Consider the following 12,903-nt stretch of genomic DNA (forward strand, 5'->3'; position numbering starts at 1 on the left):
AAAGGTTAGCTAGTTAAAAGGGAACATTTAGGATAGAAAAAAATATTTTTGTCATATTTAATGATACAGTAAATGTTAAAAAAATTTAAATAAGTGATATTATGATCCCAAATTAAAGTCACCGCAAAAATGCCACCTACTTTAACAAGGGTTTTTCCAAGTTTGGTGATGGAGTGAAGGCACAGAGGCAACAGGCCAACAGCAACCAGCCTTGCAAACGACGCTGCTCTTCACTCAGCTCCCATGTGTGGTAAGCCAACTGGGCCAGGATCTCATCCCTCAAGGCGGGTCGGTCCTGGCCTTTCTCAATGATAAAGTTTCCCAACATCTGCTCCTGTGAGAAACTGAGGTCTGACTCGCCTGTAAACCGCAGTATCTGAGGGAAAAAGGGTGAATGATCAGAAGAACAAATGTAATACGTTGTGGTCCTTCTCATACCAGTTTATAAATTTCCAGTGCGACGCGGGCATCGTCTGATTCAAGAGGAGTAAGTGCTCTTTGGAGTGGGGTTCCTTTAGGTTGGCACCATGTATCCTGTGGATGGAAAAAGTTCAATTAGTATAATGAAACCTGTCAAATCACACACATTGGCAGTAGCTAGAAAGCAGATTTCTGCAACAAGTCAATGTCCGCAGCTGTTAATGAATCTTCACCATTAGGCTTCAAAGTCCTCAAAGGACCAATATGTAAGAGTTTCACTCATAATTAGTGCCATTTAACGAATAATTATTCAATAGAAATTAAGGAAAAATGTTTTTGGGAAATACTTCTAACAATGATTTAGGCGAGATTTTCCCATTTTAAAAGTCAATTGTCAGCTCGTAAAAGTTGTTATTGTTTTGATTCTGTATTTACGACGGCTGTCCCACCAACACACAAATGAATTGCACAGTGCAAAAAACACAAAGGTGGGCACAACTCGGAAGTACGCCGTACACACACACGGTCAATTGGCCACAAAATATGGCGGCAACTAAGCACTTTACACTCAATCAGACTTTGCAACACATCCTAAAGATGCTAAACGAACATGTCACCACACGGCATAAATGTGCAACACGATATGATATGATGTAAACAATGCTCGCCGATGACTACTCGCCATTGCAATGGCAAAGCAACGAATCGGCCGCGCATGTAGCGGCTCCAACCTATTGCTGGAACCCTCTAAAATGAAGGAAAAATTCGTACATCCATGGACGCACACGGATCAACATTCCCTCGCACATCTCAACAGACAGCTGTACTCGGCGTGAATGTGCACACGCGATCCCTCCTAAAACACTTAGCGCGTGTGACTCATACCTGTCAAGTTGTACGGTTTCGGCGTAATTTGTACAAGTGAGCACTGATTTTTAAATGTGTACGGCGTACGTTCAAAATCTGTACGTTTTTCGTACATTACCGTTCGGATTTTGTCACCGTTTCGGCAACGAAACAATGCACCGAATTATTGTGCGTTACTACGTCGGTTGAATGACGCGAGAAAAGTCGGAGACACGAAGAGAGAAGAGCGGGAGTGGGAAGGAGGGAAGAGTGTTGTGACGCTGTTGCAACCACGATGTTAGGCTAGGTGGCTGCAATATTTCCTGAGTGTGGCCGACAGTCTACAGTCTGCACCCACTTGATGCTATGCTAGATATCACATGCATATAGAACTAGATGCGAAATGATGGACTCGGCAGCGTTAATAAACAGCCGCCATCTTAAATCAGTAACATTCTCAGAAAGGCTCTGTTGTAGTGAACCTTCCTAGCGAACCTAAGTAACTTTTAATCTAAAATACTCCTAAGTCGGCAAAATCTTGACTTGAATCTATCTCTAAACGAATTATACAGTTTTAAAACTTTCAAATGTCGAAAGTAGACAGAAAGGAACTAATACAAAAAACGGGAGCAATTTTAACAACTTCAACGGTTGACTCACAACATTAAATGACTTCCAAACATTGCAAAGGTTACTACGTGTCTTTTTTTTTTAATGAATGAAAATAAAAACATGAAAGGTAACACCAGTTACTTTGCCAAGTAACTACTCTTACATTCAGGTCATTGAGTTACTAACTCAATTACTTTTTGGGAAAAGTAATTTGTAACTGGAATTAAGTACTATTTAAAAGTAAGATTAACAACACTGGTGATAAAGATGCAGTCTGCAGAATGAAAAGTGACAAAAGCAGAGATTTTATTCTGCCAATTTTTTGACAAACACAATTTGCCCGCAACTATTGCTGATCACTTCTCAGAATTGGCAAAAGAAGTGTTCCCTGACTCGAAGATTGCATCGGCAAGTGAATTTTATCAATTGACCTTTTAAATTTATGATGGCGTACCGCACGCATGCTATTTTTAGACCGTGACGTTGCATCGTAAAGCGGAGGTAGAGTAGAAGTGGGACATTATAGACCCGCCCTCACATAGAAGCAATGGAAAATCTGCTACTTTTCTACGGTAATCTTTCAAAAACAAGCATGCTGATCACACATTGCTTTTTTGGAACTTGCAGAAACGACTCTAGAAATTACGACATATGAAGGATGTTTTCTTAATACGTTTCCCGAAACTAAAAACTCGGAGGAGAAATTCTGAAGACTGAATCAACTTGCGCGGACTTTTAACGCCAGCTCGGCAGTAAACATTTATGCAGTAAACATTTCGTTGGGTTGTCATTGTCTTTCAGAGGACAAAGAGGTAAGCCATTTTGATATTTTTAACTTATTTTTTGGCGTGACGTGCCTGGTGCTGCTTCTGTCTGACAATGAATGACCTGAAAAGAATTAAAATGGTATCTGACTGCCACTGTTAGATTTTCTGTTGTATAAAAAAAAAAAAAAACTTTAGTAAGGAGGAAGTGTAAATAAGTTATAGAATTAAGATTTGTTAACAATGGAAAAAATTAAGAGTGTTCGTTGGCTGTCACTGAGTAGCATTTGCGATCGCTACACAAAACTAACTAAATTACCTCCAAGAACGGTCAGAGACGCAGGACAACTAGAGGATATAATATGGAAGAAAGACAGGGCTTGTGGTAAAGGATAGCTTGTTGAAACAGGAGAATGTCATTGTCAGCCGCGTTGATAAAAAAGCTAAGGCTATGCTTAGGTCGGCTCGGTTTTTTTTTTGTCTTTTTCAGCCTTCGACACTCAAGCCATCTCTTTAACTGAACATTTGTATGTTCTTCGACATCTTTGCCAGTGAATTTGGCACCAGGGACATCATTTTCGGAGAGAATTGGTAGGTTTAGCTCTGTAAACATCTCCTTCGTACACGATTTCATTTTCTATCGGGGAAAAACGGAGGCTTGTCCCTACTTAGCAACAGTAGCTAATGTCATGAATATTAATGACCGGAAGTGACGTGTTGCTTGTGGTACGCCATTGGACACACTAACGAACTACCTTCAAGTCAAACTGAATTGCGAGCTGAAGTACAGCCATCAAAAGTCATGATAGAAATTGTCAAAAGTGCTACATACAATTATTTTAAAAAAATGTCACTGTTAACTTTTAGTAATCATGACGTAGCTGAATATATTGATTGTTCTTTGATTGCACCAGGTTATATGTGACAATATTACTAATAAATTCATATTATTTTAAAAATGTAGTTTTATTTTTGTTTCATATTGCCGCAAATAAAATGTTGTAAGATTAGTTACCAATTTGTAAGGGCATACGTCACTATTTGTATGACTGCCAACGGCCTCGGGTTGACGGGTATGGTTACTCAAGACCAAAACAGGAGTGGTTACCATGGAAACAAAGGCGTAGTGGGAACATTTCTAAAATTTTCTACTTAAATGCTCTTTGTACATGACTACAATATTCATTCTACATACATTATGAAGCCATAACAAAATAGTAACGCACAGACACTATGGAAATTAACTTTAATCAGATTACTGATTTGTAAAAATGAAAGCGTTAGATTGCTCTTAACTGAAAGGAAGTAATCAGATTACAATAACTAAATAAAATAAATAGTGACAACACTGCAAATAAGACAATATACATTGTGCACTTGTACTTCAAGCAGGGGCTAAAGTGAGCCAGAGCCCTGCAGAGCAGAGCTCCAGAGTCGAGCTTCACCACCTCGTAATCGAGCTCCGTCACCCCGGAGCCGAGCTCCGCCTTCTTAGTCAGATAGACAAATAACTCAACTCAAACTGGCAGTTGCGCCTTCTTAACATGCAGTATCTAATGAGTCAGTCAAACCATCAGCGTTCGTTTGAAGTCTAAAACAGTGATTAGACCAAAAGAAGTGAATAACTGTAAAATGACTTTGATGAAGAATATTCAACAATGCATCAGGCCGATAAGAAGACTTTAAATGTTAAAATGGCTAGCTGCTTTAAATGACATGCCTTGTGTCATGGCAGAATGTTAAAGGTTATCCCAGTTATCTTAAAAGTAGAGCCTATGCCCGAGTCTGGCAGGATTATTATGAATATTTATATAACTGCTGAAAAACCTAATCTATGTGTTTATATCAGATAATTTCATTGTTAAAGATGGAGGAGCATGAAGAAAACAGGGCAAAAACCACGACTTGTTTCACTCACCTGTCTCTTTGGTTTTCACTTAAGTGTTTATTGTTTGTTTGTGTTAGTTAGCCATATTAGGTTGCCATGTGTGCTTTTCCTGTATTTCTCTTTGAGGACATTTTTGTTAATTTTCCTTACTGTCCCGCAACACCAGGGTGAACATATTTTGATTTCCAAAAAAGAGGACACTCGACCCGGCCTCAAGATACTTAAATTTTACTTGAAGTTCACTCAAAGATGCATTATCACTTTAATATATTTAAAGTGTGCCTAATCCGTCTGGATAGAAAATTTCAGTTTAATAAATAAATAAATAAATAGCTCTATCACCAAAGACACAAATTCAAATTCGCAGAGGTTACCTAACAGGCTTTGGTATTCCAAAAATAATAACGCAAAAAAAAAAAAAAACACTGGAAATAGTGATTTTAAAAATGCCTGTTCTGTTTTGGCGAATCCTTGAATCCTTAAACAATATAATAGCTGTCTTTTCAATTCTTCCTGTACAAATATACAATCTGAAACAATGTTCTAAATAATACCTCTTCTGTATAAAATACATCTTAAACAAAAAGCTCATTTCTCTTTCCAGTGAAAAACTGTAAATTAAACCGTTGTCGTTGACAAATTGTTATTCCCACTCAATTATTATTCTTAATTGTTTAGATTGCACGCAAACAATAACCGAAATAAACAGACAAACAATTCAACCACCATGTTTTTCCAAACGCAGCACTTCAAAACTACATATCCCATAATGCCTAGCGCAGGTTACCCCACTGCAACAAGTACAAGTAAACGCCCAAGTACACCGCATGCGTGATCGTTGCGTTTCCGGTCCGACTCCGGTAAAAAAATAGCGCCGGAGCCAATCCGTTCCCATTATATCCTATTGTTCAACGCATACCGGCCGCGTCAGTGCTCCGGATTGACTGCGAACCACCTCCGGCGTGCCGCATGCCCGCCGGATGGTATAGAGCCTACCCACGTACCACGTGCTCGCTGTATGGTTCCGCCCACTTGTCCGTCATTTTGACTCTGTATTAGCATTGTTTTCAATTGACGGCGGAATTTAAAATGCATTTCATGGAAGACCCGGTGCTTTCTGATGCCGCAAACTCACTGGATCTGTTGCATAAAAGGCGTTATGAGGAAAAGCTTCGTTCTATACAGTCGCCAGATCCATATTTGATGCCCAAATCGATTTTTTTCGACCCACTGTCTTCGCCCTGTCTGCCTGACATCTGCTACGCAGATATTTACAATTATCTTGTCCACACTAAATCAGCCTATTCTCACGAAAATATGAAAAACTTCAAGAGCTTGGAGGCTTATAAATACTTCGTTGCTGGTTGGGTGAAACAGGTCCTCGTCCACGAAAATTCGGCAGGAATCTATCTTGTGCTTGGAAAGGTGAGTTACGAAATTTTCAATTCAAAATCTTTTGTTATTGCTAACATCCACTGTCAAGTCTAATGTATTTCATGTCGTTTGTCAATGGAGTTAAGGCTTTTAATGTTTATATGGTTTAGCGATAGCACTCTCACTACATACATACGTGTATGTTGTCGGCGATTAGCCTAGCAATGATCTTAATTGTGGTTATTTGTCAGCCCCGTAGACGAGGCCAGTTTCTTTCACTTGGTACCAGCTAAATATTATTCAAAAAATAACGATGGTGGAAGAAAGGGAAGTCACAAACATCTTGAATTTGAAACTATGTCGTACTACGTCGTATGTTGTCGGCGATTAGCCTAGCAATGATCTTAATTGTGGTTGTCAGGCCAAAACCCTCTAAATATATATTAAATGCATCTTACCGGATATAAAATGACTACTACATAGTCTGTGGTGATTTTTTGGTGTCCAGTTTTCACGTCGAATTGCAGCCGTCCATTTCGCTCTCCTCTTTGGATCCCTCGGAATACGGTAAAACTTCAAGTCTCTCCTTCCATCTTCTCTGTTAGTGCAACCAACAGCCACACACGCCTTCACCATTTTGATTATTAATGTTAAGGAGCAGAAAAACACGCCGCAAATAGGAGAAATGTACGTAGCCGTAACAGGTTAACACTATGTTTTGACGGACAAGTGGGCGGAACCATACAGCGAGCACGTGGTACGTGGGTAGGCTCTATAGACCCTACTCACCTACGTCACAAAATGGGCGTGTCGCTGTTTCCGGCCGCCATATTGTACCTCTTTTTCAGACCTATTCTCATTGTTTTCAATTAGTCGAGCAAGTTATAGAGCAATTCATGGAAGCCCCGGTGTTATCTGACGCTGTAAACTCATTGGATCCGTTGCATAAAAGGCGTTACGTGGAAAAGCTTCAGTTTATCCATTCGCCAGATCCGTATTTGATGTCTAAATCGATGTTTTTCGACCCGCTGGCTTCGCCTGACATCTGATACCCACACAAAATCAGCCTATTCTCACGAAAGTTTGAACAACTTTAAGAGCTTGGAGGCTTATAAATGCTACGTTGCTGGTTAGGTGAAACACGTCCTCGTACACGAAAATTCGGCAGGAATCTTGTGCTCGGAAGGTGAGTTACGAAATTTTCAATTCAAAATCTTTTGTTCTTGCTAACATCCACTGTCAAGTCTAATGTATTTCATGTCATTTGTCAATGGAGCTAGGGCTTTTAATGTTTATATGGTTTAGCGATAGCACTAACTACATACATACGTGTATGTTGTCGGCGATTAGCCTAGCAATGATCTTAATTGTGGTTGTCAGCCCAAAACCCTCTAAATATATATTAAATGCATCTTACCAGATATAAAATGACTACTACATAATCTGTGGTAGTCGTTTGGAGCCCAGTTTTCTCGTCGAATTGCAGCAGTCAATCGCGGCCTCCTCTTCGTGTCTCTCGGAATACGGTAAAAATTCAAGTCTCTCCGTCTATCTTCTCTGTTTTTGCAACCGACCGCCACACACGACTTCACCATTTTGAGTATTAATGTTGACGAGCAGTAAAACGTGCAATAATAGGAAGAATTTACGAAGCGCTAATGCATTTCTATGGCGAGTATGCGGACATCATGGCGCGGGGGCGTGGCTGTGACGTCACGTGAGTAGGGTCTATAGGCTATTTTGTATTTCTGCCGGACACGCATCCGACAAAATGGGCGGAGCTGGGCATGACGTCAAAAACCCAGGTGCCTAATCACGGTTTAAACACGAGCGAAAATGGATGATGAGCGCTTCTTCATGGAGGTGGAAAGTCACAAAGTGATATACATGCAGCAGATCGTTACTATAAGGACACAATTAAAAGCGAAACTGCAAAGTGTCCTATTATGTGTGTTTTTCTGGCAATGATATGAAACACACGACGTGCTAAGCAAAAAAAAAAAAAAAAAAAAAAAAAAAAAAGAAAGAAAGAAAAAAGCAGCGTATCTGGAAGTGGTTCCACTGCAGAAATTCTCGTGCCCCGCGCACAAACAATCTCGGTTTGTATACAGAGTCGGGGGGGGGGGGGGGGGGGGGGGTATGAAAGAGAAAAAAGAGACGAAAGAGGAAAAAAGAGACACCCACAACTTTCGACCTGGTGGTCTATTCAAGACGTTTCTATTTCTTTCTTACATTTCACTTGACTCTTAATAGAAAAAACAACAGTTTGCGCTGGGCACATGAATCTGCAGTGTTGAGACACCAATTCCAAGTACGCTGTTTTTTTAGTTCGTGTCGTATATAATTCGCTATCCATTTTATAAATATGACAGATTATTTATCAGTTGTTTATAACAGCTCTATGAGATGTTATGTGCCATAAATTTTAAATGTGCACAAAGATATAAACGCACTGACACAACCAAGGGCATAATAGCCCCCCTCCACACACGGAGCCCTGATCTCAACATGATGCAGTCAAACTGGAATTAAGAGACAGACACAACTAAAATATTGTAGCGTCGCCGGTGTTGTGCCGACCGGGGCTGTCATTGGTGTGCTGGTGCACCAGCCCGACGCTCCGATTGGTGGACTAAATAGCGTCAGTGTAAATACAGTGGGGAGAACAAGTATTTGATACACTGACAATGGGAAAACCCATTGGCAGTGTACCAAATACTTGTTCTCCCCACTGTATCTAGTACCAGCATGGACATCGCCCCATTTTCAAGTTACTTTCTGAATAAAACCTTGCAACAACAACAGCAACAACAACAGACAAGTTGTGTGCAAAAGCTTATTGCTAAAAATATGTATGGTTCCCTTTCTCTGTTTATAGATAAAGATTATTTCAAAACAATAGCTATGTTGACATGCAGAATTTAAATTAAAAGCATAATCATTATAAAAATGCTTCATTTAACCACCCAATTGGAAATATTCTAACCTGATCCAGTCTATTCCGATCTAGATTTTATTCCGAATGAGACGGGTGGTTTACGTCGATTGATTATCCGATCGGCGCGCATGAAAAGTTTATTCCAAAATTTCGGAACACACCGTCTTTACCGCGCATGTCTGTGATGTCAGTATATGCCTTTCTGTTAGTTAGCTAGAAAGACAGGGTTGGCGCCAGACTAAACTCGTCTGTTTTTGAGACAAATATGTTACTTCAGATAAGATTTTACAACTGTTGAAGACCTGACAGTAGAAAAATGGGAAAAATAAGCAAAATAACTAATGTTTAAAGTAGAAATGGACGACAACATGTATTTTTGACATGGAAGTCATTTTGGCTTCTCGTTCTTAAACTACTCTTTACGGTATATTAAGTTAATCTGTGCACATCTGACTGCCCATGGAAACAGTGCATCTGATCATGATTTAAATCCGAATGCGGATGGGAGTTAAAACAATGTTATCCATGTAAACATAGCCAAAAGTATACCTAACAGGAACAAAAGGCTCAGAACGCACTCTGCCTCTACAGGGTTAAGTTGCATTGGGTTCTTGTTATAAAAATTGTTTAGAGTGAGATTGCGCGTGTATTTCCAAGTTACTGACCAGTGGCAAGCCTAGGTTTTAAGAACAAGGGGGACTTAGCCCCCAGGAGATGCACAAGATGTAAGTGAATGAGGCGTACAAGCACAAATCTTCACAAACATCTAACAAAGACTGATAATTTATTCATTATTATCGTATTGTTTCTGTCTATTTTTAATACAATAGAACAACAGGAAAACATGGCGACAATTGCAAGTTTCTTGGTAGATGGAAGCATCAAAAGAATGTCGTCTGTTTTTAAGGGTGGCAAATCCTACATGTCAATAAAAATGGTGGAGTGATTATTATTAGCGTATTATTATAACTATCAACTGATGACAATCATACATGAATTAGCTCAGCTCCTGTACTCATCAAAGCGTAAAGTGAGAAACACAGCTGATACTCCAGAAGAAAGTTACCCCAAAGATAGTGGTAAAAAGAGTGCACACTTAATTTTATAAACAACAAGGACTAAATAGCTAGCAGCAGCTAAGAAACAGCATTATTTTAGAGCTGGGGTGTAACTTTTGACGGCAAAACCACAAAGGTAAAACGTGCGCAGAGATTATCTGTAGAGTGCAAACAGTCTTTTTATTTGTCAAAAACATAGCATTTGGTTCATTAATTACATGGGACTTTCTGCTGTTTGTCTGGGGCTGGAGCTAACTGTGACTATCAGCAGTGATAAATACTCACTTTCTTGGAAAACCTTCTTGTATTCATCCTCCATCCATCTATTCATGCTCTGCTCTGTGTGCGTCAGAGGTACACATAAACATGCTGCTGGTAGTCCGGTACCGACTGCAAGGTTACAGTGAAAACGCGGATTGGATTTTCAGTGATGTGGGCGTTCTCTATATGAACAAGTGGAATGGATTGGATAACGACGCACTGAAGGGGCTCTCTATCTTACTCTATGAAGTGAGGGGAAACTGAGGGATTTATGATAATATTTAAGTTAATAATGATAGGTTATATAACCATTGATTAAGACTAAAATTCTAACTTCACAGTGAAAATGTCACCCTTTTTTGTATATGGCGGAAAACACAGATAAGACTGAAAAAGCAGTTTGTGCTCTTGCAGTCCTCTTTAAAAGAAACTGCTGTATTTTAAGCCAAAACAACTGTTGTGTTTGATAGAACAATATGTCTATATGCTGCCATAGCAGATTCATGGCGCATTAAGCCCCCGAACTATTTTTGATTTGTCCGTTTTACCCCAGAAACCCCAGTTTACAGATGTCGCGCAACGGCTTTTGTTTCAACCCAGCCATAAAACAAAGGTAATTAATTATATTTATTATTGAAAAATTCTGTCATTTTTAGCTTTGAATCATTAATTGATGTCTAAAATTTCGTTTAAAAAAAAAAAACGACTTTAAAAAATGATTCACTCGCATATTTTAAACTTTTAAACAAATTAGGTCACAATGAAAAAAAAATGTCTGTAAAAGTCACAGATATCTACCTCATAACTATCGCTTAATTGTATTTTTTTTAAACTGTCAAATTTTCTCAGAAATGTTAGATGATAAATAATCGATCCAAACAAAGAAAAATTGAAAAAAAAACTTTTAAAAGGGTAAATACATGAAAAAGAAAATCCTGACCACTCCTCGATGTCTGAGATTTTTGCACCGCGACTTTTGTTATATTACCATGTTTCACCCATAAAATCCCCAAAAAATCCAACTGTGGCCATTCAATTCAATTAAATTCCATTCCATTCCATTCCATTTGTATAGCCCTATATCATTCATGGAGTTTTTTGATCGAAACAAGGTGAGTACGTGATAATATCTTGTTAAAGTCATGGCTTGTTAAAGTCACTGCTCTCGCGTGCTCTCACCTCTAGATAGGGTTTTGCTGTTTAAACCCCCTTTTTTTTTTTTTTTTAAATGGCCTCCTGTTCCAAATTTTTCTTCCCCCAGAAAATTCAGATTTTAAGCTTTCCAATGATAAATCACACGTGCATATCAGACAATTTTGAAATTTGGCCAAATTGGGGGTCTCTGAGCGAAACTTCAAGTCACCTGAGTGTTTTCCGCCATATATATATATATATATATATATAGTATTTTTAAATAAAACAACAACAAATTATTTAAGGGGGCTTAAGAATATTTTATAGGCCTAACGATGCCAATGTTACTGACCTTCAGTATGGACTGAACATAATGAGAGAATGGGTATCGGTCTATATCCGGAGGCAGAGTGAGGTTATGTGTTGCCTTTACTTGCGGAGGTTCAATCTCTCTCACTATAGATGCATGTTGATGCCCTGTTTAAAAGAAGATTTTTTTTATTTCAAACACTCAAAACATTGTTTTGTTTTTTTAATCTTTTTTTTTAAGATTACCTGCTGCCATGCGTAATCTTGCCGACAGCTCGGCAGGGATCTCCAGCATGCCCACATCCTATCAGGAAATAAGCAGAGTATGGTTAACCATTGGAGATACGACAATTTTTTTTTTTTTTACATTTCAGTGTTTTTGCCTTACCATGGTTAGGAAGACACACTCCTTTTTTGCTGTCAGCCTCCTGCCTGTCCTGAATTATCTTAAGAGGAATACAACAAGGCTGAATCAGTTTTAATCAATTCAGATGCCTACTACTGAAGCATGTATGGCAATTCTCCAGGTAATTTGAAAGTTGTTATGATCGTGTAAGCACAACATGATCCAGAGGAGATCTGAGAGAACACATTCGAGTAGCTTGTTCTGTATTCCTGACACACCCACACACACTTGCCCGGCCTTTGTACAACAAGATATGAGAGTACAAAGGTCACAATAGTCAGGGAGTTTTCATTTAAAGATAGACACAAGGTTTATTGGTTTGCTACATGATTACACATTAGTCATCTAAAAGTGGCAACTTTGAAAGGTGAAAATCACGTGTTTCCAGATTTGGCGGATACCCGCCCAATTGGGCTATTTTTCAAGAGTCTGCGCAGAATAGAAATGCATCAATTTAGGCTACTTTGGACAAAACTCGTTAATTTGGAAGGATCTGAAATTGTTGTGTAGTTTTAACAGTTAAACTTATATGTCTACATCTTGAAGTTCAACTATGTTGCTTGCTTAAACCACTGACACAACTGAATTGGCAGTTTAGTGGTTCACAACACGTGAGCTAACTGTACACAGTGGTGGGTACTAACGCATTACCAGAGGTGGGTAGTAATGCGTTCATTCTGTTACATTTACTTCAGAAACCTGTTGAGAAAAATATACGACTAAGCCATTTTACTTTTACTTGAGTAGATTTGTGAAGAAACGCTAATCTCACACCACTACTTTGGGCTACACAAGAGTCATTACATTTTCACTCTTTATTCTACACACTACGGCCGAGTTATGCTTCCACGTCAGACCTGCGCCGTCAAGGAAGACCCGATTTACGACCCTCG

At 39.0% G+C, this 12,903-nt stretch overlaps 1 protein-coding gene across 6 annotated transcripts in view; it reads right to left on the minus strand.

The window, feature by feature from the left end:
* myo15b (myosin XVB) overlaps positions 1–12,129 on the minus strand; it is a 105,457-nt gene extending 93,328 nt beyond the window's left edge. For 3 of the 6 annotated variants that reach the window (XM_057826234.1, XM_057826232.1, XM_057826238.1), the window contains exons 1-5: positions 11,993–12,129; positions 11,851–11,908; positions 11,648–11,772; positions 439–534; positions 141–376 (exon numbers count right to left, since the gene is read on the minus strand). In XM_057826234.1, the coding sequence (XP_057682217.1) occupies positions 141–376; positions 439–534; positions 11,648–11,772; positions 11,851–11,908; positions 11,993–11,995 (518 nt within the window). In that variant the 5' untranslated portion in view covers positions 11,996–12,129. Of the gene's footprint in view, positions 1–140; positions 377–438; positions 535–4,560; positions 4,646–6,362; positions 6,593–7,321; positions 7,619–11,647; positions 11,773–11,850; positions 11,909–11,992 lie in introns of those variants that run through there. The other 3 variants (XM_057826236.1, XM_057826235.1, XM_057826237.1) reach the window with 3 other exon arrangements.
* Between the last annotated feature and the right edge of the window lie 774 nt (positions 12,130–12,903).

This window comes from Corythoichthys intestinalis, chromosome 21, assembly GCF_030265065.1.
Source record: "Corythoichthys intestinalis isolate RoL2023-P3 chromosome 21, ASM3026506v1, whole genome shotgun sequence".
In the NCBI taxonomy this organism is placed as follows: Eukaryota; Metazoa; Chordata; class Actinopteri; order Syngnathiformes; family Syngnathidae; genus Corythoichthys; species Corythoichthys intestinalis.